Here is a 26078-nt window from a genome sequence, read left to right as displayed (position 1 = left end):
AAATTTAGATTCCGTCCTTGTAAAATGAAGATTCTTCAAGATTGCCCCCTGAGCCCTATGACTCAGCAGAATCTATGATGTGGCACCTACATGGCATTTTTTTTTATTTTTCATTTTTTTTTGGATGCCAAGTGTAAAAAATAATTTACATGTCATTTAAAATTAAAAAAAAAATAAAAAAATCTATTTTTTTTAAAAATCGAAAAATAATTTAAAAATCAGAAAAAAAAATAGAATTTTTTTTTCAAAAATTGAAAAAAAAAATTTAAAATAAAGTTCTAGATTTTTTTTAAAATACTTCCTAATTCTTTTTAAAAAATCAAAAAAAAATTCAGATATTTTTAAAAAAATTTTAAAATTCAGATTTTAAAAAAAAATTAAGTTCCGGATTTTTGTTAAAATCAGAAAAAACATGCAGATTTTTTTAATTTAATTTTTAAAATAAAAAAAAATATTTTATATTTCAAAGTCTTTATTCCAGAAATTTTATAAATTCTTTTTTGAAATTAAATAATTAGAAAAAATTCAAATATTTTTTACAATTTCAAAAAAATTAGATAATACTTTTTTTTTCCAAATTTTATAATTTTAATTTAATTCGGATTTTTTTTTAAAATTTAATATAATTTTTTTGGAAAATTTGGAAATATATTAAGTTTGAGAATGGAAATGGTATACCATATGGGTTTTCCTGTCATTGATGCACTACCAGAAAAAGCAAAATTAGCGAGGGAAATTAGTGACCGAAAAAATGAAATTCCTCACAAATTTCATGGTCGCAAAATTTAGTGACGGAATTAGAGAGGGATTTCACGTTTTTCCTCACAAAATTTCCCTCACTAATTTTTGTTTTTTTAGTAGTGATGGGAAATATATTAAGTTAGCATTTAGAAAAAAATTCAAAAAATATATTCCTGAATTTCTACGAATTTATTTTTTATATAAAAAAATAAAAATAAAATCATTTTTTTTTCTGAAATTAGGAAGTATTTAAAAAAAAAAAACTGGATTTTATAAATAATTTCAAAAACAAATCAGAATTTTTTCTAAATTTAAAATTTTCGAAAATATCTGAAGTTAAGATTTTAAAAATTAAAATAAAATCAATTTTTTTTCCAGATTAAATAGTTGAAATTTAAAAACATTTATATCCAAATTTTTAAAAATTAAAATATTTTCCAGAATTTTCATTCTTTGTAGAAAAAATTAAAAAAACTTTTTTATTTCGAAAAAAATCTGAATGTTTTTTAATTTCGAAAAAGATAAGACAATTTTCTATTTCGGAAAAAAATCTAAATGTTTTTTAATTTTTGGAAAAAAAATCTAATTTGTTTTCGATTTAAAAAAATAGTTTGAATTTTTTCAGATTTTTTAAAATATGATTTTCGGTTTTTTAAATTTTATTTTTTATTTTATTTTTTTTAAATAAAAATGACGTGTAAACTATTTTTTACACGTGGCAAGCAAAAAAAAATAAAAAATAAAAAGAAAAAGCCATGTAGGCGCCACATCATAGATTCTGCTGAGTCACAGGGCTCAGGGGGCAATCTTGAAGAATCTTCATTTTACAAGGACGGAATCTAAAAAAAAATTTTTACAGGGGGCAAAACCAAAAGTGTCCTATATTACAGGGGGGTAAAGACCTATTAACCCTTAAAATATATTAATCATAAATATTAATTTACGGTTCTCTAAAAAATTGCCCTTCCAAAAAATGTGAAAGTTTTTTCTATTTTTGATATTTCTCACCTCCAAATTCCCAAACAAAGCATAAGAATATCATCGATTATTAGTCAAAATTTTAGGGACAAAAATTGCTCAATTAAAAAAGCAAACAGATCAAAAGTGAAAAAAATAAAATAATAAATTTGATCCAGCGCAGGGAGCCCAAAACATTAGGGTTTAAATATTCCAATTGAGATATTTGTGTACTAGATCTAAATATGTGAATTACCTAATGTCAAAGTAATGTATTACTTGTTTCTAAAGTTTCTCACTTAGGGTTTAAGGCTTGGCTTGATTAGGATTATATCATTAGACTTACCCAACAATCCCAAGACAAGAGAAGTCTACTCACCAACTTTCATTGTAGACATAGAAGAGAAGAAGAAGAAGAAGAACATAAAATAAAGGGCTGCGGTTATGGTGCATAAGGAAATCCCTTATGCACCCTGCATAAATCCAGAAATGGTTTCTGTGAGTTGTATTCCAAAACCATTAGATGTACTTATTGGTTTCCAACACCCTGCATATATCATAATATGTTTTGTATAAAATTATGCCAAAACCATTTTGCTGTGGAAATAGTTTCTGTGAGTTGTACTCCAAAACCATTTCTGGATTTATGCACCATAACCGCACCCAAAATAAAGGTGAACTTTTATTCAAAGAAACAATTGTCACTTATTATTTCAGAGAACAAAAGATGAATATTTGTGATGGCTAGCTACTCTATTTATAGTTTACATTCGACTTAGAATCTAAGCAATTACAGCAAAAGGGTATAATGGGGCGTGCCACTTTTATATTATTGTACAAGATCTTCAAATTCTTTGCACATGATATTTTTGTATGAGATATTCATATTTTTGTCCTCAATCCTTGCACCAGATATTTTTGTGTAAGATCTTTTATATTTTTGACACGAATCAGCTCCAATTCTCCTTTCTTTTGCTCCAAGACTCAATCTTTAGAATATTTGTTCCCGAAATATAATAATATGCAATTGTAGTAAAAGAGTTCTAAAAAGGAAATAAACTTAAATAAAATAAACTTAAATCTAATTAAAATTAAATTAAATATTAAGCTAAAACATATAATTATTGACTCATCAACATCATATCTAAGTACACCTTTCAGACTCTATGATAAAACAAAATTTACATTTTAAATTCATTCATTTAATGATGTATATAATTTTTATAATAGACCATATAAATAATTTAATGGATGTATCTAAAATGTTAATTTTTCTTATAATAGTGATCGGAGGGTGTATAGTTTAGCCTTCTCCTTTAGTCATGATTGAGATAATGACCTAATTAATATCAATTCCATTAAAACAACATGAAAATAAATATGTTGTTCGTATTGAAATTGACATCAATCATGTCACTGTCTTAACGATAAGTAAAGCAAAGAGAGTCATGAGTTTTGACTTCTTAAGGCTTTGTTTGGAAGTTTAGAGGGGAGAAGATGGTTTTGGAAAAAAGGAAGGAGCAAGTGGAAGAAATAAAAGACATCGGGATCGAGCAAAGGGTTTTGGATGTTAATTTTTTATTCATAGTACAAAATTACCCTCATTTGAGGAACTCAAAATTGTATTGGGAGAAGGTTTTTAGGAATTTTAGAGAGTTTATATGATTTTTTCAAATTCAATATATATTAAAATTAAAAATATATTAATCATAAGTATTAATCTACGGTTCTCTAAAAAATTGCCCTTCTAAAAAATGTGAAAGTTTTTTCTATTTTTGATATTTCTCACCTCCAAATTTCCAAAAAAAGCATAAGAATATCATCGATCATTAGTCAAAATTTTAGGGACAAAAATTGCTCAATTAAAAAAGACAGATCAAAAGTGAAAAAAATAAAATAATAAATTTGATCCAGCGCAGGGAGCCCAAAACATTAGGGTTTAAATATTCCAATTGAGATATTTCTGTACTAGATCTAATATGTGAATTATATAATGTCAAAGTAAAAGTAATGTATTACTTGTTCCCAAAGTTTGCAAATTTTTCTCTACAAATGAGAGCTCACACACACGAGAAAATACACACTTGATGCTTCCTGTGCTTTTCTCTCCTTCTTCCTTTCTTCTACTCCTTTTGTCCATTCGGTTTTGAGTTGTCTTCGTACCTGTGTATTTGAATTTGAATAAGCAGCATAGCATACACGTTGACACAGACGCAGGGATGCCTGGCTGCAACGAACTTCACCCGGCTCTTCGCGATGCCTGCGACAACATCGCATGCAAGGTCACTCGCCTCTCCAAAGCCGATATATCTCGTCTCACCGAAGACGAGCTATCTCGTCTCATGGAGGATGAGTTATCTCACCTCTCCAAGGACGAGATGAATAGCCTTATCGAAGCCGAGTTTTCTCACTGCTTTGCTCTCATGGAAGGCCTGCTATCTCTACTTTTCCCTCGTAAAGCCAAAGACAAAGAGATTACTCCCCCTGAATATGAACACATATCTGACTGCTTTCCCGTTTTGATCTTCAAGATATTTTTTTTGAGTTAGTACTTTTTTCCTATCTCCCTCACACTTATTTTCTTTTTCACAACCCACTTGGGTTGGTATGGTGGTGTTGGCTTGGAACCTTGAAGTTTTGCTCTTCTCAAGGTCTCAGGGTTTCATTCTCTCGATGCCAATTTCAGTGGATTAGTTTGGTTTTTGAAAAAAAATATAACTTATTTCTTTATCCATTTTACTTCATTGCTCATCTTATCTTGTTGCTTTCTTTCTTGATTTAGGTTTAATTGGCTACATTGCCCTTGTACCCATAACAACTATTTCCTCTGATTTGTACAAGGTATCACAATCAATCCACTTACAATTTGTATACAATATGATTTTTGTTATTACTAGGGTTTCACAATATTCTTTTTTTCTGAATTAACGGTGTTATTTTCTTTATTATATGTTTGTTTTGGTCAAAGTGGTGGTTGAACAAAAGATATTTATCTTCTATTCGTCAAGAAAGATTGTTATCTGCTAGATGTGATGTCTTTTACACTAAAAATGCTGCTCAGGTAAACAAACTTGTTGTGGATCATTTAATGGTTTTGTTTTCGAATTGTACAATTGTCAAAATTATAGTGCCGGTTTCGGATGGGTCGGACAATCCAGTTGTTAGCTTATTACGTGCCAGCCAGTGTTAGGCTGTGCCAATTTTTTTAAATAACTGTCGGATCATCTGATGTAATTAATGAATATTCAACAGGAACGACTGAATCCTTCAAAGAAGCCCATTGTTTTGTCTAAATATTCTAGAACGTCTCCAACTCTGAAGGTGTTGTTCTATCTCGTACTTTGTTCTCTGTTTTTATTTTTCTAACCGTCACAAGTTTGGCTGTCATCATATGTTAGTATGGAGTTTAAGACAATTTTTATCTCTATATGCTATGGTATCTTGCTTTGAAATTTAATATATGTTGTATGCCAAGTGATACTGTTTTCAACTTCAGGGTTTTAAAGGCATTGGAGAAATCTCCAGTCAAGAATTCTAACGGGCTTTAGACAGGTCAGCTTCAGATTATATCATATAGCAAAGACTGTTGCTGAGGTTTGAATTAGCAGGCTTATATCAACCGAATCGTGGTTGAGTATAACATGTTATAGTTGGTTTTAGCTATGGCAAAAATCAATAATATACTTATCTAGGCACAAACATTAGTAGAACTCTTGCATCTTGTTTTGTTCCTAATTTGATCTGTCAATCATACAAATTAGCTTTCACTTTAGTCTTTATGACATTCAACAGACTGGTGTACCGAGTAACCCTTTGAATTATGTTTTGTCCAATGGATTTGCCAACTGCAGGGAGTAGAGCGGTATCAGGAAGGCACATCTAGAGCTGTTGTTCCAAGCCGTAGATCTACTGGTATGTGTACATCCTGCTTTTAATTGATTTTCTCTGTGAAGTTAAGGCGCAGATTTGGATCCATTGTATGTTTAATTTTAATGCTTTGTTGTTGTACTTGAGTATTTACCTTTTACCGTGCCATGTTTCTAATAACTGGGGTTGATTATCAATCTTGAACAAAATAATTAAACTGATGATGCTTCTGTTGACGCTGTTTATTGTGGTACCTGGAATCAAGTCTAATGTATTAGTAGTAATGTGCTTTATCAATTCCTTAAGGGTAGGGTCTTTCTATGTGATATTCCTCATTTGGCACACTTGTTTTATTTCTACATATCGTTCTTTATCTATAACTAATGTTGTCTCCAATTACTTTGCTAATATATTTTATTCATGCTAAAATTGAAAATGATGTCTATTCGTCTATCGTGAATGCGAATCTCCTTTTTGGCGAATAGTCCATGTATGTTATGTCTACAAGTTCCTCATTAACAAACTCTTCTTGTTGCTTATTACTTCATTAACAAGCTCTTCTTGTTGCTTATTTATATTTCATCTACTTTCCCATTAATTTTATAATTTCTACTATTGCCATTTACTTGAGGGCGAGATACATGATAGCATAGTTGATTCTCTTCTATGTGCATGGTTTACAGGGTTTATCTCTTATGCCTTTTCTTCATTGTATACGAAATTTTAATTGTATTCTTGCACTCAGTAGAAACTATTTTTTTAATTCTTTGTTTTCAAATTTCAAGCTATAATGGTTCTCATTCCTTTTTTATTTTTGTAAACTCCTTTAAGTTACACTACCAAAAAAAAACTCCTTTTAAGTTGGGATTTATTTTTAGTTCTCACATAATTGTCAATCATGAATTTTTTATGCTGAATTATTTTATTTTCTGTATCTGCTGCTTTGATATCTCTACCTGTTTCAAAAAATCTCTCTACTTATAATTGTGTTACTATGATATAATTTTCACATCTGTATAAGTGATTTCCTCCCATGATGCAGACAAAGAGAAACAGATTAGGTGAAGAGAAGTTGCTCTGAAGAGGAAAGATTCATCAAGATTGTCATTTTACTATTGAGTTATTTTGTAATACACGAAGGTTCTTAGTTTAAATGTCTTATATAAGTTATCTTATTTTAGACTTCAAATATTCAAAAAGTCAAAACAATCAGTGGTCACTTTGATTTTAATCCCTGAAAACATTTTTCGCTTGCAATTTCAAAGCACTTTTAACTTGGTCGGTTGACAGAATTTTTTGCTTTAGTGGATACTATTTGATGATTTGGTTTACATAAGAACTTTTAACTTTAATCAGTTTTTTTTTTTTCTTCAGAAGGAAAATGTTTAATTTAAAAAGGCTTGACAAAAACCAAGTTGAGGATTTAGGCTAGGTTGTTAATAGTGGCAAATCGTATTGCGATAATAGAGCGGATCAGTGGGTGGCCGCCCCAACATGCTGTGTATGAGAGTGGCGGCCACCGTGAACACTTTCTCAACAGAATTCACAGAACAAATCGCGGCATTTGCGGCATTATGGAATGAAAGAAAGGATTTATCTTGTTAGTTGGTTCTTGAATCTATTTCAGTTTAAAAGATATAGAATGAAGATTTAGTATATACTCAAGCCTACAAAATTTTGATGAATATAGTGCGGCCGAGGTAATCAAGTCCTTTCTTGCATGTACGCAACAAGAAAGGAAGTGACAAGCATAATCAAATGTATGAAAACCAATTAAATTAAAATTCAGTAATCCCCTTATAATTATATATCCCTTACCGGAAAGGGAGTATATGGCCTTCGGATATACATTCATCCTCCTGCAAAGTATGAAATATTTGGCGCCGGTAAAGTTAGATTGGTGTGCTAAAGGGGCTTCTCGAGTTGTGCGACGGAACACTAGTCGAATCATATCATAGTCTGTAAACAAATTCTTTCAATTAACCCTTGCAATTTCAAAACACTTATAACTTAATAACTACCTGACTAAGGCTATGTTTATGCAGACTTATCATTCTCCACTATTAATCAAATATTAATCACTTTTTTTTTTATCAATTTTAATCATCTTTTATGTTTCCTTTCGTTGCTCTAAATGGAAAAATCTGCAATTTTCAACGACAATTATCTTCTTTTTCCGCCAGATCTAAACTGTCGTCCACAAATGTACTAGGGTTTTGGCCAAGTTCTCTTGTAAGTTGTTTCTTGAATCTATTTCAATTTGGTAGATATAGAATGAAGATTTAATGCAGATTCAAGCCTAGCATATGAATGCATACATGCAAAGTTTTGATGAATATAGTGCTGTGTTGCCAAAGGAATATACTTCAGCAAGAAAGGTGGCGAGCATAATCAAATGTATGAAAACCACTTAAATCGGAAATTCAACAACCCCTTTAGATATATTTACACAAAATGATTTTAACCAATTGATGTTTTTTGAATGATTGGAACCAAAATTGCTTATATAGTAGAAACCAATAGTAGAAAAAAGCACAATCCAAGAGTTAAAAATAAAAAACCCTTGTTATATTTTGTTCAAGATTGATAATCAACTCCAGTTAGAAACATGGCACAGTAAAAGACTCATACTACAAGTAGAATGGATCATTAAAATCACACCTACAATGTACCTTTAAGTTATAAACAGCAAAATGGTACATGTTTATATTGCCATTTTCAATCATTTCTAGAGTCAAAAAACAAGTAATTGAAATACTTATACTTTCTTTTGCAAATTTTCTTTCTTAAAGGGACCCAAATCTGCACCTCGACCAACATAGAAAATCAATTAAAAACAGGATGTGCAAATACCAGTAGATCAATTGCTTGGAACAACAGCTCTAGATGTGCCTTCTTGATGTTGCTCTACTTCCTGCAATTGGCAGATCCAATGGACAACGAAATTCAAAGTGTCAGTTTGTATAATTGGTAGAATCCAATGCACAAACAACTATACCCTTCCACCTGCAAAACCTGTTGCAACTCTCACTTAAACAACAACCACCCAATCTACAACCATTGAAGTAGAGGAGAGAGTATTCTCACATAAGTCATTGTCGCAACCACCATTACACCTACATGGGCGAGCCAACACTTCCATCATTTGTGTCTTACCTAGATCTAATGAAAACTGTGCTTGATTTGTTATTTACCATGAAGGTCGAGTTCTTGCAACAAATGAAAGGCACGTTGCATACAAAGGTGGATAAGGGAGGACTGTGCGGCAAGAATAGGATGACAAGACAATGCTATGCAAGAATAGACTTGAAGGACTAAACCACGACTTCGACAATTATAATGGTGACGACGTTGTTCAGTGGATGATTTGTGACAGTACTTGGTTGATGAAGTTGTTTGGGAGATTTGAAAGGAAATCCTAAATGAGTAAGTAAATGGATAAGGAAGCTTACTATAGACATTAGTTTCATATATCTTCGATAGCATTCCCTTGTAGTTCTTATGTCATAAACGTTATATACCTGTGTTTGTGGAAATACGTCTATAGCCTTTTTTTTTTTTTTTTTTTTTTTGAAAATGCTAAATTTATCTATAGGATCTACCCCAAGCAGTGAAGAATTCGGTGTGGCAAGGAGTGAAGAATTCGGTGTTACTCTTCAATTTTTCGCAAAACAAGGCTTAGGATTTAAGCCACCATCATACGATGACGTTCAGGCCACAAATGAGGGATTGGCAGTCCACAGAGCAACATAGAACATCATTGACGAAAAGCGGGACAAGCATAGCATCTGATATGATAGGATCGGAAGCTGACCTGTCTAAAGTCTCCGTTGGTTTGTTGAATGTAGGTTTCTCTCATGCATTTAAGACCCTGTAGGTGGAAACAGTATAATTTAGCACACAATATGTGTTAAATTTCAAATTACTGTTGTTATCAAAATCCTGGTTTTTGCGACTTTGCGTCAACGACTCAAATCCATAGCAAAGTCCCAAAAACAAGCAAAATCCTATCAAAATCGCACAAAATCGCAGGGATTTTGATGGATTTTGAAGGATTTTGTTCATTTTTTTTATAAGGGTCAATTTTTGACCCGGTTCGTAAATTGACCTGATTTGAATCCATGACCCGTTCTATAAATAACCAAAAGGTGGATTTTGAACTTTAGTCATGACTATATGCAATTTATAACATATATTTAACATTATTTTTGTTTTGGTAGAATCCTCGATTTTGATTGCGATTTTACGAGTTCCGACTTTGCTATCCTATTCTACAAAAGTCCTTGAGTAAAATCCTTCGATTTTGATTGCGATTTTACGAGTCCCGATTTTGCTACTCCTTTTCGACTTGAAGTAAAGTCCCGATTTTGATAACCTTTATGTGATGGTTGATGTAGAGAAAAATAAAAATAAAAATAGAGACCGTAGTAGGAGATAGAAAAAGACCTTGAGAACGTAGCAATTTTGATAACCTTCAACAGAATTATCCCTTAAAGCCAAAAATTTCAAATCTAAAGAAAGCTCTTGATGTGCTAGAAATTACTTCAAACAACGATTTTGTTCATTTCTCTTATAAAAGTTGAGTGATTGAAACATATAGAGAACTGCACACTTTCAATTGTGGTAAATCTCTGATCAAAGATCACCAGCACAAATACAAACTTTTATTTTAGAATTTTTGAAGTGTTTAGAAAGAGTATGTGCTTCATTTAGTTTACTACTCTTTGAGGTTCAAGTGTAAAGAAATATCAATTCTATCGAAAACTCTAATCTTGTTGGATTGTAGGGAGTCCTGAAGGAGAGGCAGAAATCATATAGACCAGTGTGTATATGTACTCTTTAATCAAGGCTGATTAAAGTTGAAAAGTCTCTCAAGTGTGAGGAGATTGGACGTAATCCCAGATTGTGGGGTGAACTAGGATAAATATTTGTGTTGATTTTCTCTCTCACTGTTGTTATCTTTTCTTAAATGTTGTTCTATCTTTAACCTAGAAAAGATTTTCTGAAAAAAGTCAATACAATTCAATCCCTTCCCCTTTGTGTTTTTCTCACCTTCAAGGAAAATATTTTCTTACATGAACATGTAAGGAAATATATATTTCATTGCTAGCACATCAAGAGCTAGATGTCATGTGTTGCGAATAGGGTATCCTTAAATGTCTCGTGGGGATGACTTTGTGAAGTAGGAAACAAGATGGTCCCCACATCATTTTTGAAATGGGTTTTAACTTTATAAATTACCTTTTTGCTACTCCGAACATTATATTTACTTGGGCGGAGGACACATGGATGAAAAGTGTCGATGTGACCTTGTCTAATGAAGAGTAAAAGGGGGATGTCGATCTTAATTTGTTGTAAGTGATCTGAAGAAGATTGTTGCAAAAGATTTCTTGTGATACTTTAATTTGAAAAAAATTCGAGAGGAGGATTTGTATTCTTCATGTTGAATAGACTTGCTGAGGATGAGAGTCGAGATTATCTCACAGTTAAGCGTAAGATCTCGAAAAAAAGGTCCTGGTTAAACGTAGTTTGTTGTGGTAATATTTGTGATACCTTAATTTGTTTTCGCTGAAAGTTGGTTTCCTACATGATATTGGTGGTCGTATGAGTTTTCTTCCCTGATGTGTAACTAATCCCATTTACGAAATTCAGAGTCTTGGGCTAGTCCACTACAGTGATACCCACAAATTTGGCATTTTATAGTTCAAAATGATGATTGTGTATGATGCAAACGCGACTGAGGGTGTGTCAAACAAAACAGACAATTTGTATTTGGTATGCATCATAGGAGGATGGATTAGAGAACTAAATCATGTGTTGAACACCCATTAGAGTTATCTGTGCTCGACGGAAAGTGTTGAGTGGGTTAACTTGAGTGTAAGATTTGTGAAAAATCTAACTAAACTATCCACAGGTTAAATGTTTCAACTCTTCTTTGGAACAATGTGAAATTTCGGATGTAAAGAAGGTTGTGCAAACAAATTTGTCTGAAGGTGTGAATGAACGAGAACTTACCTTGACATGATTTCTATATCTTCATACCCTTTTCATGGAAAAGGGGCCTCCTGAGGCAACATGGACCGTACTCAGGAAGTTTGGATATAATTATGATATCAAGCTTTCTGATGATTTATTTCCACCTTTGAAACGCACCTGATCAGGTCTTTCTTTTGAGATAAATTGTGGCATCATGTATTATATTCTTTATATGTTATACATGTTTGTATTCAATTTGTCGACAACATGGAACTTATGCTACTCTCATTGGATTTAATGTCTCCAGAGTGTTGAATTGACTGATGAAGCAATTGATTTCTTGGAGACAATATTTGATGAATTTGATGGTGATTTTGTATGACATGCTTGTCCCCAATCATTTTTGGGTGTTATCTCAACTGACTTTATCGTTATACGATTTGCAAATTAATAATATCTTTTCCTTCCTCCAGGATAAGGTGCTGCAACCCCGTGAACTTGAAGAACTGTTTTCTACTGCTCCGGAAAGGTAGATTGCTAATGACCTTTCCTATATTGAGCAATTTTTCAAATGCACATATAGCAATTTTCCAAAGGATGTGGTATATACTTGTGACTTTGCTTCTTCATTGTTTTTTACGAAGTCCAGCTATGACATTTTTTTATATGTATGCCTTTCCCGAGTCTGAATGTCAATTTGAACTCATAGCAATGTTATTTGATATTTTATGATTTTTAATTGCAGTCCCTGGATTGAAAATCCATACAAGGATGCTGTAGGAAGGAATATATTTGGAGAACTATCATTAGATGCATTTTTATCAGAGGTGCACAAGTCTTTTATCTTTGTGTCTAGTCCTTCTTCCTAATATTTTGTTGAAAAATGCAAGTAGAAAAGTGGTGGGCTTCTATGGATAGTTTTATCACTCAATTTGAAATTATTTTGAGAGTATGGCTGCATGTCTGGTCTGTGTATCTTTTCAGTGTGTGTATCATTTCATTTGCATCACAATTGATTTTTATAATATATATTTCATGTTTGGTCTGTGGCTATGACTAATCTAATATAAGAATTATTGAATTTTGTTGAAACAGAGACATACACACAAATCAAGAAGTTGGAGGAGCTTGTTTTCCTCCCTTATCCGTAGCTTTTCCTTAAACACTTATGCTTTACAACGGTCCTAGTTATATAATAAGTTTCATACAACAAATTCCAAATAACAGACTAACACATACATAAAAACAGATTGATATATATATATATATATATATATATATATATATATATATATATATTAAATGATTGACACATATACAGAAGTCATTTCGAATGAACACTTGGATGTCTTTGACTTCTGACAATATTTATGTTTTTTGGACAGTGGGCACTCATGACACTTCTAAACCCAACCCTTAGTGTGGAGAGCCTTATAAACATTGGTTACCCGGTGATCCATCGTCTGCTATCCATGTGACTAGGAGGAGACACATGGATTACAAAAAACAACATTCGGAAAGAAATGTGTTGCAGGGTTTCGTTTTTGGGCCTCGGAAGGCCGGAAAATCTGCGTTGTTGAATTCATTCATTGGAAGGTATTTTAGTTGTTACCATGAAGATTCTTGGTAACAAAACATTAATTATTTAGCATCATACTGTCGTTGAATTCATATTGCAGACCATATTCTGAAGCTTACAATGAAACCAACGAGGATCGTTTTGCTGTAAATATCGTCGATATTTCTAGGGTAAATGATACTTGGTTGATTTTCGACAATAGCTTCTAACTGTGACAGAAAGATATTTCACTTCTTTCGCCTTTTCCGGCACAAAGTCTTCATTTGATGTATTCATTTGTATATATATCTTGGCATTTATATCTTCCAGTTCACGGTTAATCATTTTGTTTGTAGGAAAACAAAAAATATCTTGTGCTGAGAGAGATTTCTGAAGGAGGAGTCACAAAGCTGCTAGCCAATAAGAAGTCTTTGGCCTCATGTGACATTGCAATTTTTGTTTATGACAGGTGACCACTGATATTAAAGTTTCATTATACTAGCATATGATGAAGTTATGGATTACCTTTTTTACTGTATTATAAGGATAAGTTTTTGATAAACCCATGGCAAAAGAGGCTGGTTCGCATATGAAGTTACAGCATGCCTAATCCAAACCTATGGCGTGGAAAGTTTATGAGAGGAGGAATAAAAAAGGGGGAGTTGGGAGTTACCACTGGACACGTGGCACAGTAAGAGTGTAACTCGACGAGGGAACTTCGGGGAGAATAGTGCGTATGAGATTGCCGTAGAATAAAGTGAGAGAGGTATTCTATGGAGAAGTGCTAAATGAAAAATGTTAGTAGTTTAAGATATGTTGCCAGATGTGTTTAATGAGAATAGTTAGTAACATTTTCTAATGAGAGTTTCCAGTCCAATGTTACCGAGGCCAATAGTTGAGTTATTTTTCTGTTTTAGTTATAAGAATTAGGGGAGAGAATGAGTTGGTCATTCATTTAGTTATTTTTCCTGTTGTGGTAGAGGCAGCGTATGCACTCTGAAGGAGCATAGCCCTTGCAGGGAATCCATCAATTTCCTGAGTTTCTGTTCAAATACATTCAATAATATACTCTACACCTTTCTCCAATATCTATTCTACTTTGTATTGCTATTTCTCTGTTTCCAAGAAAAATGTTACTTGTATAGAAGTGCTCAACTGACTAATTATTCATCTCAGGTCTGACGAGTCTTCATGGAAGGCATCGTATGAGCTCTTGTTAAAAATCGTTAGACACGGGGAAGATACTGGCTTTCAGGTGCCTTGTCTTATGGTAGCAGCTAAAGATGATAAAGATTCATTTACAATGGTTATAGAAGAAGAAACTACAGTATTTTTCATTCACTTATTCCTTTGCATGTTCATATTCATAATTCTACATGCATATTGATATAAATAATTGTTGGATGGATTAGATAAATAGATATCTAATGTGGTGAATGGCATGTCTTGGAATTATGACTTTGTTAGGAACCCAAGAATTGGATTCCAAAGAAAGAACACTTTTATTGATAAGTAGAAAAGAATAGGAGAGAAATCTCTCCTCCAAGGGTTTCCCCTTCAAAATAGACTTGCTACTCTATTAAAAAATGGTTACAATATTCAATAAAGATAAACTCTACATTGTATTCTCCTACTTATACAATAGCCCTATAACAAACTCAACAACCCAACTAGCTTCTATAACAACTCTTAACTACTTATCAACTCTAATTAATCAGATTTCATCCCAAACTTTCTGATTGTATGCGCTTTGATCTTCAGATTGACATTTAATTAAGCAGATTGAAAGGTAGTTTAATTTCTTGTTTACTATATTGTGACATTTTTTTGGGCATTTACATTTACTCTGTCATATTTGAATGGCAGTTTCAAGCTATTAGCTAAAATTTTGGAAATATTGCTATATCTTATTTACATAAATATTGCTATACCTGTTTCAAGCAGAAGTTTGATTTGGTTCTATAGATAATCTTTGATTTGTTAACTATGACCGTTTTGTTAAGCTTTATCAATTACAGTTGCATATTGTAGCTCGAAACCTGATCCTGTTGGTGTTCAGATAATGACTCCATTTACATTTGATCTGGTTATATTTGAAATTTATAATTGTCAACCTTTTTTACTGATTTGCAAGCAACGACAGAGTCTTTTGCATTTATGAGTATGTATAGCTGAGTGTTGGAACAGATTGAGGAAAAAAAAAATTGTATTCTGATTTCTTCCTCGGCATATATAATCTTGGAATATGTTTTTTCTTGATGGTGAGAAATTTTCAAGCAAATACTTCATCCTGGATCAATGTTGACATGCCAATGTGCTTTTTTAGGTTAGTCAAGACATGGAGGTTGATGCTCCTATTCCAATCAGTGTGAAGTTAGGGAATTTCAACAATGTATTCCACCGAATTGTAAGTGCTGCTGAGCCTCCTCATTTAAGTATTCCGGAAACTGAAGCTGGAAAAACCCACAAGCCGTTCCATACGGTCATAGATCGATCTCTTAAGTTTGTTTCAGGTTTACTTGTTAGTTGCTCATTAAATTCCTTTTGACTTTGTATATTATTTTCAATCTTGTGTGATCTAAGTAAATAAAATGAGCCTATTAACCAGTTTAAATTTTGGGTGATGTGATTTGTGTCGTGGGTCATGAGTTTCTCTCTTTTGGGTTCATAGTTCATTTTGTTTTTCCCAATGTCTTATAATCTTGAGGTGTATTGCAACTGAACTGGTCCCTATTGTGTTTCCATTTAGATTGTTTTGTTTCTGCCGGTCCATATTGGTTTTTCCGAAGAGTATTAATTTAAATCACAAGAAAATATAAGTGTAGATATTGTTTCTTTGTTTAATGATTTTATCATCGCATCATATTACAGCTGTAGTGGCTGTGGCATTTGTGGTGGTTGTTGCAAGGAAGAATGTTGCTGCACGGAAGAATGCGTCTGGTTAAAAGACAGGTTTTGTGAATGGGTTGTAATCCCGACATTGATCTGGATGCATCCCTTGGCTAAGCAACATTGTCTTAACATTAGAGGCATATTTTACGCCACATATTGTAGAGTTTGCAATCTTTTTAAGGATTATATTACAACCTTCAATTTTATTTTTGTTAGGGTTGAATTAGATTATAGGGAGTTTGGAGTGCCAATCAATCTATTTGAGATTCCTTGCTTGCTTCCTTTGTGATGTCTTTTCTTATTGAAACTGTAAGCAAGAACCATGCTTTCATTGATTCCTTAACGGGTCTATATAGGTTTTATTTATCGGTGTTATCTTTAACCTTTTAAAACAATATTTTCTATTTCTTACGGGTTAAGACAGTCTGTTATACCTTTTATCATAAGTTGTTGTAACTAAGTTCACCTTTGTTTTAAACAGACAAATAAATTGAAATCAAGTACAAGACGTATTCGGCGAGAGCAAAAAGAAATACAACATTTGTTGATATTGGCTTCAAATTTGTAGTTTGGAAGAACAGAGAAATCGTGACACGATTTTGGAATCGTGACACGATTTGAGATGCCGTGAGCCAGTTTGCAGGACGCCAAATCGTGGCACGATCTTGGGAAATCGTGACACGATTCAGAAACTTGCTCATTAAGTATCACTGATAAGGACTGGTCAACCTGGGGTCCGTTGCAGATCGTGACACGATCTAGGGAAATCGTGGCACGATTTCTTCAGGGGAAGACTAGTATATATTGTGTTCTTGTGCTTTTTTGAAGAAGAACTTAAGAGAGCTTGTATGAGCTTTGTAGAGAGAACTTGGATAGCAAAGGAGGGAACCAATGGGTTGAGTGTCTTTGTTGAGAGTGTCTCTTGGGTTTGGGAAAAACATTGTAATCACCTTGGGTTTTAGGGTTCATAGTGTGAGAGTGGGAAAATACCAAAGGGTAGAATCTAGGGTTTGTTCATGTGTAAAGCTTGAAAGCTAGAGTCTTGTAACCTTTTGTAACACTTTCTCATATTGGATTGGAGAGCTGCTCTCTCCCCCATATTAGGCCATATTGGCTGAACTGGGTCAACAATCTTCTTGGTGTTTTGTTCTTCCTTTTCTTGCTTATCTTGTTTATGCTTTGGAATCTCTTGTGTGGTTTTGCTATACACTAGTCTAGGGCTGTTTTGTTGTTGTTGGTTTGGAGACCATTTGTTCTCATTGATTACCACTATCACTTGCTCTACACGTCATTGTATTTCATTGGTGTGAAGGTTTCTTTGGAACCGGATTCACAACAACATTAATGCACTAACAGTTAAAAATACAAAGAATCAATAAATGAAAGAAAAGCTCACACGAGTTCACTACACCAACAATATGTGCCTTTGGATTAAATAGATTGAGGGATGAGATTTCGTGTCAACGGATCCTAACTCTTGTAAATAATCATATTATTGTTAAAATTAAGACTTTTACTGTAGCTCTTTGAATCTTCACATCAAATTTTCCAGAATTCTGCGATTTAATTTATTTTGGTGCTTGATTTCTGAGAATTAGTAACACGAGAAATTTTATCAAATAATAATGAAAAGTTAAGACAAAAGCATTAAATTTAAGGAGACAATTAAATAACACGATCATTTTAATCATTTTAACTGGGCTAATGAATAGAGAATTTTGAGCAAATAATAATGGAAAGTTACGTTAAGCTCTTAAATTTAAAGAGAAACAAATAAAAAACACGATAATTTAATCAAGTTATTTACCTTTAATTTTTGCATCGCTTAAATAAGCAGATTCCCATTTGAACGGCGCGTCATGGATTATCTTAACTCTCTTGAAGATTTTTTTGGAAATAGCTTCTTTGTTTTCCATTTGAGGCTGGGGCTGGGGCTCCCCGCTGCTTAGGGTTTGACGGCGGCTTTTATCAAACTAACCAGTCAAATAGTGACGGATAATATCTGTCACGTCACGTGCTTTTGATATTATCCTCTCCCATTCTATTGCTTTTGTCCTTATTCTAATGTCACGTGACTTCAACATAAATGAGCAATATAAAAAGTACTTCCCAAATAACTGGCAAAACTAACACTACTTCTAAACTAAACATAATTAAAGAGTGTTAACCTGTGTACCTCACGGGGAGCACATGACATATGATTTGCAAATATATAATATAAAATATATTACAAAGCATAAACTTTAATATTAAATATATTACATAAACCCTTCAAAATAAAATAAAATGTTCATCAATAAAATTTTATAATTTTTTTTACGGAGTAAAATTTTATAATAAAAAGTTTAGTTAAATTTTTTGAGGGAATAATATTTAATCTTTTGTGTTATACTTTATTTCAGTTAATTAAGATTTAGCTAGTTGTAAAATTGTAAAAATAGCAATATTTGTAAAAAAAGAAAGATAGCAATATGACTCAAAAGTTTCAAACATAAAATTAGTTTAGATAAATACATTAATAATTCTGAAAGTTTCATTTTAACGGGAAGCACGGGGCATATGATTTGCTACATTGACGCAAAGTTTCAGAATTTAGTTTCACACACAATATTCCATTATAAATTCAAAGAATAGTTTATAGCTATCTCTCTCAATAAAATAAAACTACAACACCACCTATAAACATACAGTATTCTATACATGTAAGCCATCCAACTTTGCTTTTTCATATACCTTATCGCAATATCCAATTCAATCTCAACTTTGCTTTTTCCAGTTTTATTGGCATGTAGACTTTTCAACGATTTTAATTAATCTAGTTTCTTTCTCATTTGTTGTTTAGAATTGTTGGAATCTACATCTTTTGTGAAGCTTGTTGCTGTCTATGAGTAACGATCAAGTTGAAGGCTATGGCAAATGCACTTGTTATAACTATTGAATTGTATCGTTTTTTTTCTTCTTTCCCTTGTAACCTATATCAATTTTTAGTTTTTGTACATATTTAAACATCCTTGTACTCTGTATAGTTTGAGTGTATCCTTTGTATGTTTGGGAATTTAGCCTATTACTTTTAAGGACATGTGGCGATAAAAATATATTAAATGATTACGAAGTTCGACTACAATTTCAGTTTTTTGTGAAGATATTGGGGAAAATGCAAAACAGATTTAAAGGTTGAAACAAAAATCTGCAACACTAGAACCTAAAAACTATATGACATTATTTACTTGTTTTCATTAACTAAAAATTATTAAGCTAAGGATATAGCTCAAATATGCAATCTTCATAATTTTCATGCAGCATGATATACAAAGACCAACAATTGTAAAGTTGATAAAAACAAAAAATTAAATATAGTCAATATTTCATTAAGTTAAAACAAAAAACAATACTATTTATGCTTTAATTCATTGTATTGTGATACACGTTTTGGTTTCAAGAAGAAATTACATACTGAAATTTCTAAGGATATGAGATCAATTTGATGGATATCAATTTTATCAATTGAAAATCATTAGATTGGAGATCAATTTTATGATCAATATCCTCCTTGTTTTTCTAATAGATATGGAAATTCTCTATGAGCAATTTCATGGATAAGTGTTTTTGAAATCCGTTAGTGTTCTCTGAAAAACATCATGGATAAGGAAAATCAATTTTATGGTTTTGACGAAATTGAAAAACCGTTTAAATAAATTTAATTAGTGGCCAATTTTTTTAGTATAGTAAAATCACAATCAGGTATGAACAAGGAGGTTACAGTGCAGGACATGCATGCTTCCACTGTTTGCTTCCTTTGTTCCTCATAACACATTCAGCGGCAAAACATTGCATGAAAGAAAAGCTCACACGAGTTCACTACACCAACAATATGTGCCTTTGGATTAAATAGATTGAGGGATGAGATTTGGTGTCAACGGATCCTAACTCTTGTAAATAATCATATTATTGTTAAAATTAAGACTTTTACCGTAGCTCTTTGAATCTTCACATCAAATTTTCCAAAATTCTGCGGTTTAATTCATTTTGGTGCTTGATTTCTGAGAATTAGTAACACGAGAAATTTTAGCAAATAATAATGAAAAGTTAAGACAAAAGCATTAAATTTAAGGAGACAATTAAATAACACGATCATTTTAATCATTTTAACTGGGCTAATGAATTGAGAATTTTGAGCAAATAATAATGGAAAGTTACGTTCAGCTCTTAAATTTAAAGAGAAACAAATAAAAAACACGATAATTTAATCAAGTTATTTACCTTTAATTTTTGCATCGCTTAAATAAGCAGATTCCCGTTTGAACGGCGCGTCATGGATTATCTTAACTCTCTTGAAGATTTTCTTGGAAATAGCTTCTTTGTTTTCCATTTGAGGTTGGGGCTGGGGCTCCCCGCTGCTTAGGGTTTGACGGCGGCTTTTATCAAACTAACCAGTCAAATAGTGACGGATAATATCTGTCACGTCACGTGCTTTTGATATTATCCTCTCCCATTATATTGCTTTTGTCCTTATTCTAATGTCACGTGACTTCAACATAAATGAGCAATATAAAAAGTAGTTCCCAAATAACTGGCAAAACTAACACTACTTCTAAAATAAACATAATTAAAGAGTGTTAACCTGTGTACCTCACGGGGAGCACATGACATATGATTTGCAAATATATAATATAAAATATATTACAAAGCATAAACTTTAATATTAAATATATTACATAAACCCTTCAAAATAAAATAAAATGTTCATCAATAAAATTTTATAATTTTTTTTACGGAGTAAAATTTTATAATAAAAAGTTTAGTTAAATTTTTTGAGGGAATAATATTTAATCTTTTGTGTTATAGTTTATTTCAGTTAATTAAGATTTAGCTAGTTGTAAAATTGTAAAAATAGCAATATTTGTAAAAAAAGAAAGATAGCAATATGACTCAAAAGTTTCAAACATAAAATTAGTTTAGATAAATACATTAATAATTCTGAAAGTTTCATTTTAACGGGAAGCACGGGGCATATGATTTGCTACATTGACGCAAAGTTTCAGAATTTAGTTTCAAACACAATATTCCATCAAAATTGATAAAAAAAAAATTCTGATCTAATATTGTACGGTACTTCCATTATAAATTCAATGAATAGTTTATAGCTATCTCTCTCAATAAAATAAAACTACAACACCACCTATAAACATACAGTATTCTATACATGTAAGCCATCCAACTTTGCTTTTTCATATACCTTATCGCAATATCCAATTCAATCTCAACTTTGCTTTTTCCAGTTTTATTGGCATGTAGACTTTTCAACGATTTTAATTAATCTAGTTTCTTTCTCATTTGTTGTTTAGAATTGTTGGAATCTACATCTTTTGTGAAGCTTGTTGCTGTCTATGAGTAACGATCAAGTTGAAGGCTATGGCAAATGCACTTGTTATAACTATTGAATTGTATCGTTTTTTTTCTTCTTTCCCTTGTAACCTATATCAATTTTTAGTTTTTGTACATATTTAAACATCCTTGTACTCTGTATAGTTTGAGTGTATCCTTTGTATGTTTGGGAATTTAGCCTATTACTTTTAAGGACATGTGGCGATAAAAATATATTAAATGATTACGAAGTTCGACTACAATTTCAGTTTTTTGTGAAGATATTGGGGAAAATGCAAAACAGATTTAAAGGTTGAAACAAAAATCTGCAACACTAGAACCTAAAAACTATATGACATTATTTACTTGTTTTCATTAACTAAAAATTATTAAGCTAAGGATATAGCTCAAATATGCAATCTTCATAATTTTCATGCAGCATGATATACAACGACCAACAATTGTAAAGTTGATAAAAACAAAAAATTAAATATAGTCAATATTTCATTAAGTTAAAACAAAAAACAATACTATTCATGCTTTAATTCATTGTATTGTGATACACGTTTTGGTTTCAAGAAGAAATTACATACTAAAATTTCTAAGGATATGAGAACAATTTGATGGATATCAATTTTATCAATTGATTTGATTGGAGATCAATTTTATGATCAATATCCTCCTTGTTTTTCTAATGGATATGGAAATTCTCTATGAGCAATTTCATGGATAAGTGTTTTTGAAATCCGTTAGTGTTCTCTGAAAAACATCATGGATATGGAAAATCAATTTTATGATTTTGACGAAATTGAAAAACCGTTTAAATAAATTTAATTAGTGGCCAATTTTTTTAGTACAGTAAAATCACAATCAGGTATGAACAAGGAGGTTACAGTGCAGGACATGCATGCTTCCACTGTTTGCTTCCTTTGTTCCTCATAACACATTCAGCGGCAAAACATTGCATGAAAGAAAAGCTCACACGAGTTCACTACACCAACAATATGTGCCTTTGGATTAAATAGATTGAGGGATGAGATTTGGTGTCAACGGATCCTAACTCTTGTAAATAATCATATTATTGTTAAAATTAAGACTTTTACCGTAGCTCTTTGAATCTTCACATCAAATTTTCCAGAATTCTGCGGTTTAATTCATTTTGGTGCTTGATTTCTGAGAATTAGTAACACGAGAAATTTTAGCAAATAATAATGAAAAGTTAAGACAAAAGCATTAAATTTAAGGAGACAATTAAATAACACGATCATTTTAATCATTTTAACTGGGCTAATGAATTGAGAATTTTGAGCAAATACTAATGGAAAGTTACGTTCAGCTATTAAATTTAAAGAGAAACAAATAAAAAACACGATAATTTAATCAAGTTATTTACCTTTAATTTTTGCATCGCTTAAATAAGCAGATTCCCATTTGAACGGCGCGTCATGGATTATCTTAACTCTCTTGAAGATTTTCTTGAAAATAGCTTCTTTGTTTTCCATTTGAGGTTGGGGCTGGGGCTCCCCGCTGCTTAGGGTTTGACGGCGGCTTTTATCAAACTAACCAGTCAAATAGTGACGGATAATATCTGTCACGTCACGTGCTTTTGATATTATCCTCTCCCATTATATTGCTTTTGTCCTTATTCTAATGTCACGTGACTTCAACATAAATGAGCAATATAAAAAGTAGTTCCCAAATAACTGGCAAAACTAACACTACTTCTAAAATAAACATAATTAAAGAGTGTTAACCTGTGTACCTCACGGGGAGCACATGACATATGATTTGCAAATATATAATATAAAATATATTACAAAGCATAAACTTTAATATTAAATATATTACATAAACCCTTCAAAATAAAATAAAATGTTCATCAATAAAATTTTATAATTTTTTTTACGGAGTAAAATTTTATAATAAAAAGTTTAGTTAAATTTTTTGAGGGAATAATATTTAATCTTTTGTGTTATAGTTTATTTCAGTTAATTAAGATTTAGCTAGTTGTAAAATTGTAAAAATAGCAATATTTGTAAAAAAAGAAAGATAGCAATATGACTCAAAAGTTTCAAACATAAAATTAGTTTAGATAAATACATTAATAATTCTGAAAGTTTCATTTTAACGGGAAGCACGGGGCATATGATTTGCTACATTGACGCAAAGTTTCAGAATTTAGTTTCAAACACAATATTCCATCAAAATTGATAAAAAAAAATTCTGATCTAATATTGTACGGTACTTCCATTATAAATTCAATGAATAGTTTATAGCTATCTCTCTCAATAAAATAAAACTACAACACCACCTATAAACATACAGTATTCTATACATGTAAGCCATCCAACTTTGCTTTTTCATATACCTTATCGCAATATCCAATTCAATCTCAACTTTGCTTTTTCCAGTTTTATTGGCATGTAGACTTTTCAACGATTTTAATTAATCTAGTTTCTTTCTCATTTGTTGTTTAGAATTGTTGGAATCTACATCTTTTGTGAAGCTTGTTGCTGTCTATGAGTAACGATCAAGTTGAAGGCTTTGGCAAATGCACTTGTTATAACTATTGAATTGTATCGTTTTTTTTCTTCTTTCCCTTGTAACCTATATCAATTTTTAGTTTTTGTACATATTTAAACATCCTTGTACTCTGTATAGTTTGAGTGTATCCTTTGTATGTTTGGGAATTTAGCCTATTACTTTTAAGGACATGTGGCGATAAAAATATATTAAATGATTACGAAGTTCGACTACAATTTCAGTTTTTTGTGAAGATATTGGGGAAAATGCAAAACAGATTTAAAGGTTGAAACAAAAATCTGCAACACTAGAACCTAAAAACTATATGACATTATTTACTTGTTTTCATTAACTAAAAATTATTAAGCTAAGGATATAGCTCAAATATGCAATCTTCATAATTTTCATGCAGCATGATATACAACGACCAACAATTGTAAAGTTGATAAAAACAAAAAATTAAATATAGTCAATATTTCATTAAGTTAAAACAAAAAACAATACTATTCATGCTTTAATTCATTGTATTGTGATACACGTTTTGGTTTCAAGAAGAAATTACATACTAAAATTTCTAAGGATATGAGAACAATTTGATGGATATCAATTTTATCAATTGATTTGATTGGAGATCAATTTTATGATCAATATCCTCCTTGTTTTTCTAATGGATATGGAAATTCTCTATGAGCAATTTCATGGATAAGTGTTTTTGAAATCCGTTAGTGTTCTCTGAAAAACATCATGGATATGGAAAATCAATTTTATGATTTTGACGAAATTGAAAAACCGTTTAAATAAATTTAATTAGTGGCCAATTTTTTTAGTACAGTAAAATCACAATCAGGTATGAACAAGGAGGTTACAGTGCAGGACATGCATGCTTCCACTGTTTGCTTCCTTTGTTCCTCATAACACATTCAGCGGCAAAACATTGCATGAAAGAAAAGCTCACACGAGTTCACTACACCAACAATATGTGCCTTTGGATTAAATAGATTGAGGGATGAGATTTGGTGTCAACGGATCCTAACTCTTGTAAATAATCATATTATTGTTAAAATTAAGACTTTTACCGTAGCTCTTTGAATCTTCACATCAAATTTTCCAGAATTCTGCGGTTTAATTCATTTTGGTGCTTGATTTCTGAGAATTAGTAACACGAGAAATTTTAGCAAATAATAATGAAAAGTTAAGACAAAAGCATTAAATTTAAGGAGACAATTAAATAACACGATCATTTTAATCATTTTAACTGGGCTAATGAATTGAGAATTTTGAGCAAATACTAATGGAAAGTTACGTTCAGCTATTAAATTTAAAGAGAAACAAATAAAAAACACGATAATTTAATCAAGTTATTTACCTTTAATTTTTGCATCGCTTAAATAAGCAGATTCCCATTTGAACGGCGCGTCATGGATTATCTTAACTCTCTTGAAGATTTTTTTGGAAATAGCTTCTTTGTTTTCCATTTGAGGCTGGGGCTGGGGCTCCCCGCTGCTTAGGGTTTGACGGCGGCTTTTATCAAACTAACCAGTCAAATAGTGACGGATAATATCTGTCACGTCACGTGCTTTTGATATTATCCTCTCCCATTCTATTGCTTTTGTCCTTATTCTAATGTCACGTGACTTCAACATAAATGAGCAATATAAAAAGTACTTCCCAAATAACTGGCAAAACTAACACTACTTCTAAACTAAACATAATTAAAGAGTGTTAACCTGTGTACCTCACGGGGAGCACATGACATATGATTTGCAAATATATAATATAAAATATATTACAAAGCATAAACTTTAATATTAAATATATTACATAAACCCTTCAAAATAAAATAAAATGTTCATCAATAAAATTTTATAATTTTTTTTACGGAGTAAAATTTTATAATAAAAAGTTTAGTTAAATTTTTTGAGGGAATAATATTTAATCTTTTGTGTTATACTTTATTTCAGTTAATTAAGATTTAGCTAGTTGTAAAATTGTAAAAATAGCAATATTTGTAAAAAAAGAAAGATAGCAATATGACTCAAAAGTTTCAAACATAAAATTAGTTTAGATAAATACATTAATATTATTTATGATGGAACATCAACATAAACACACTAAAATGTTACTTAATGTGATATCGTTTAACCGAATTATTTGACGATGGAGCATTTTGATTGACGTCAGACAATTTAAGAGTGATTTA

General features: G+C 31.5%; 2 protein-coding genes and 5 long non-coding RNA genes across 7 annotated transcripts; 4 read left to right on the top strand and 3 right to left on the bottom strand.

Annotated features, from left to right (window-relative positions):
- Window positions 1–3811: 3811 nt before the first annotated feature.
- LOC120580716 (uncharacterized) lies at window positions 3812–6725 on the top strand. The gene is made up of 7 exons (XM_039834832.1): window positions 3812–4242; window positions 4481–4539; window positions 4667–4759; window positions 4951–5019; window positions 5195–5250; window positions 5550–5610; window positions 6608–6725. The coding sequence occupies exons 1-5, from the start codon at window positions 3918–3920 to the stop codon at window positions 5234–5236; spliced, it is 588 nt and encodes a 195-aa protein (XP_039690766.1). The 5' UTR covers window positions 3812–3917; the 3' UTR covers window positions 5237–5250; window positions 5550–5610; window positions 6608–6725.
- Window positions 6726–9268: 2543 nt separating this feature from the next.
- LOC11412337 (mitochondrial Rho GTPase 1) lies at window positions 9269–16044 on the top strand. The gene is made up of 11 exons (XM_039834649.1): window positions 9269–9409; window positions 11849–11917; window positions 12015–12070; window positions 12287–12368; window positions 12927–12992; window positions 13076–13137; window positions 13221–13290; window positions 13456–13568; window positions 14276–14426; window positions 15426–15612; window positions 15971–16044. Exons 1-11 carry the CDS (start codon window positions 9269–9271, stop codon window positions 16042–16044), a joined length of 1071 nt encoding a protein of 356 aa, XP_039690583.1.
- A 1297-nt stretch (window positions 16045–17341) lies between these two features.
- Window positions 17342–18586, bottom strand: LOC120580740 (uncharacterized). Its single transcript, XR_005646496.1, has 2 exons — window positions 17799–18586; window positions 17342–17578 (listed from the first exon to the last, which is right to left on the bottom strand). It is a non-coding gene; the product is annotated as an uncharacterized lncRNA (long non-coding RNA).
- Window positions 18587–18607: 21 nt separating this feature from the next.
- On the top strand, window positions 18608–19007 carry LOC120580739 (uncharacterized). Its single transcript, XR_005646495.1, has 2 exons — window positions 18608–18693; window positions 18834–19007. It is a non-coding gene; the product is annotated as an uncharacterized lncRNA (long non-coding RNA).
- Window positions 19008–21127: 2120 nt separating this feature from the next.
- LOC120580705 (uncharacterized) lies at window positions 21128–21510 on the top strand. The gene is made up of 2 exons (XR_005646422.1): window positions 21128–21196; window positions 21337–21510. It is a non-coding gene; the product is annotated as an uncharacterized lncRNA (long non-coding RNA).
- An 837-nt stretch (window positions 21511–22347) lies between these two features.
- On the bottom strand, window positions 22348–22830 carry LOC120580474 (uncharacterized). Its single transcript, XR_005646174.1, has 2 exons — window positions 22749–22830; window positions 22348–22528 (listed from the first exon to the last, which is right to left on the bottom strand). It is a non-coding gene; the product is annotated as an uncharacterized lncRNA (long non-coding RNA).
- Window positions 22831–24843: 2013 nt separating this feature from the next.
- Window positions 24844–25951, bottom strand: LOC120580712 (uncharacterized). Its single transcript, XR_005646443.1, has 2 exons — window positions 25245–25951; window positions 24844–25024 (listed from the first exon to the last, which is right to left on the bottom strand). It is a non-coding gene; the product is annotated as an uncharacterized lncRNA (long non-coding RNA).
- Window positions 25952–26078: the final 127 nt, after the last annotated feature.

Source organism: Medicago truncatula, chromosome 5 (genome assembly GCF_003473485.1).
Source record: "Medicago truncatula cultivar Jemalong A17 chromosome 5, MtrunA17r5.0-ANR, whole genome shotgun sequence".
Lineage (NCBI taxonomy): Eukaryota > Viridiplantae > Streptophyta > Magnoliopsida > Fabales > Fabaceae > Medicago > Medicago truncatula.
Note: the sequence above shows the minus strand (reverse complement) of the source record. Positions and strands in the feature narration are given on the sequence as shown.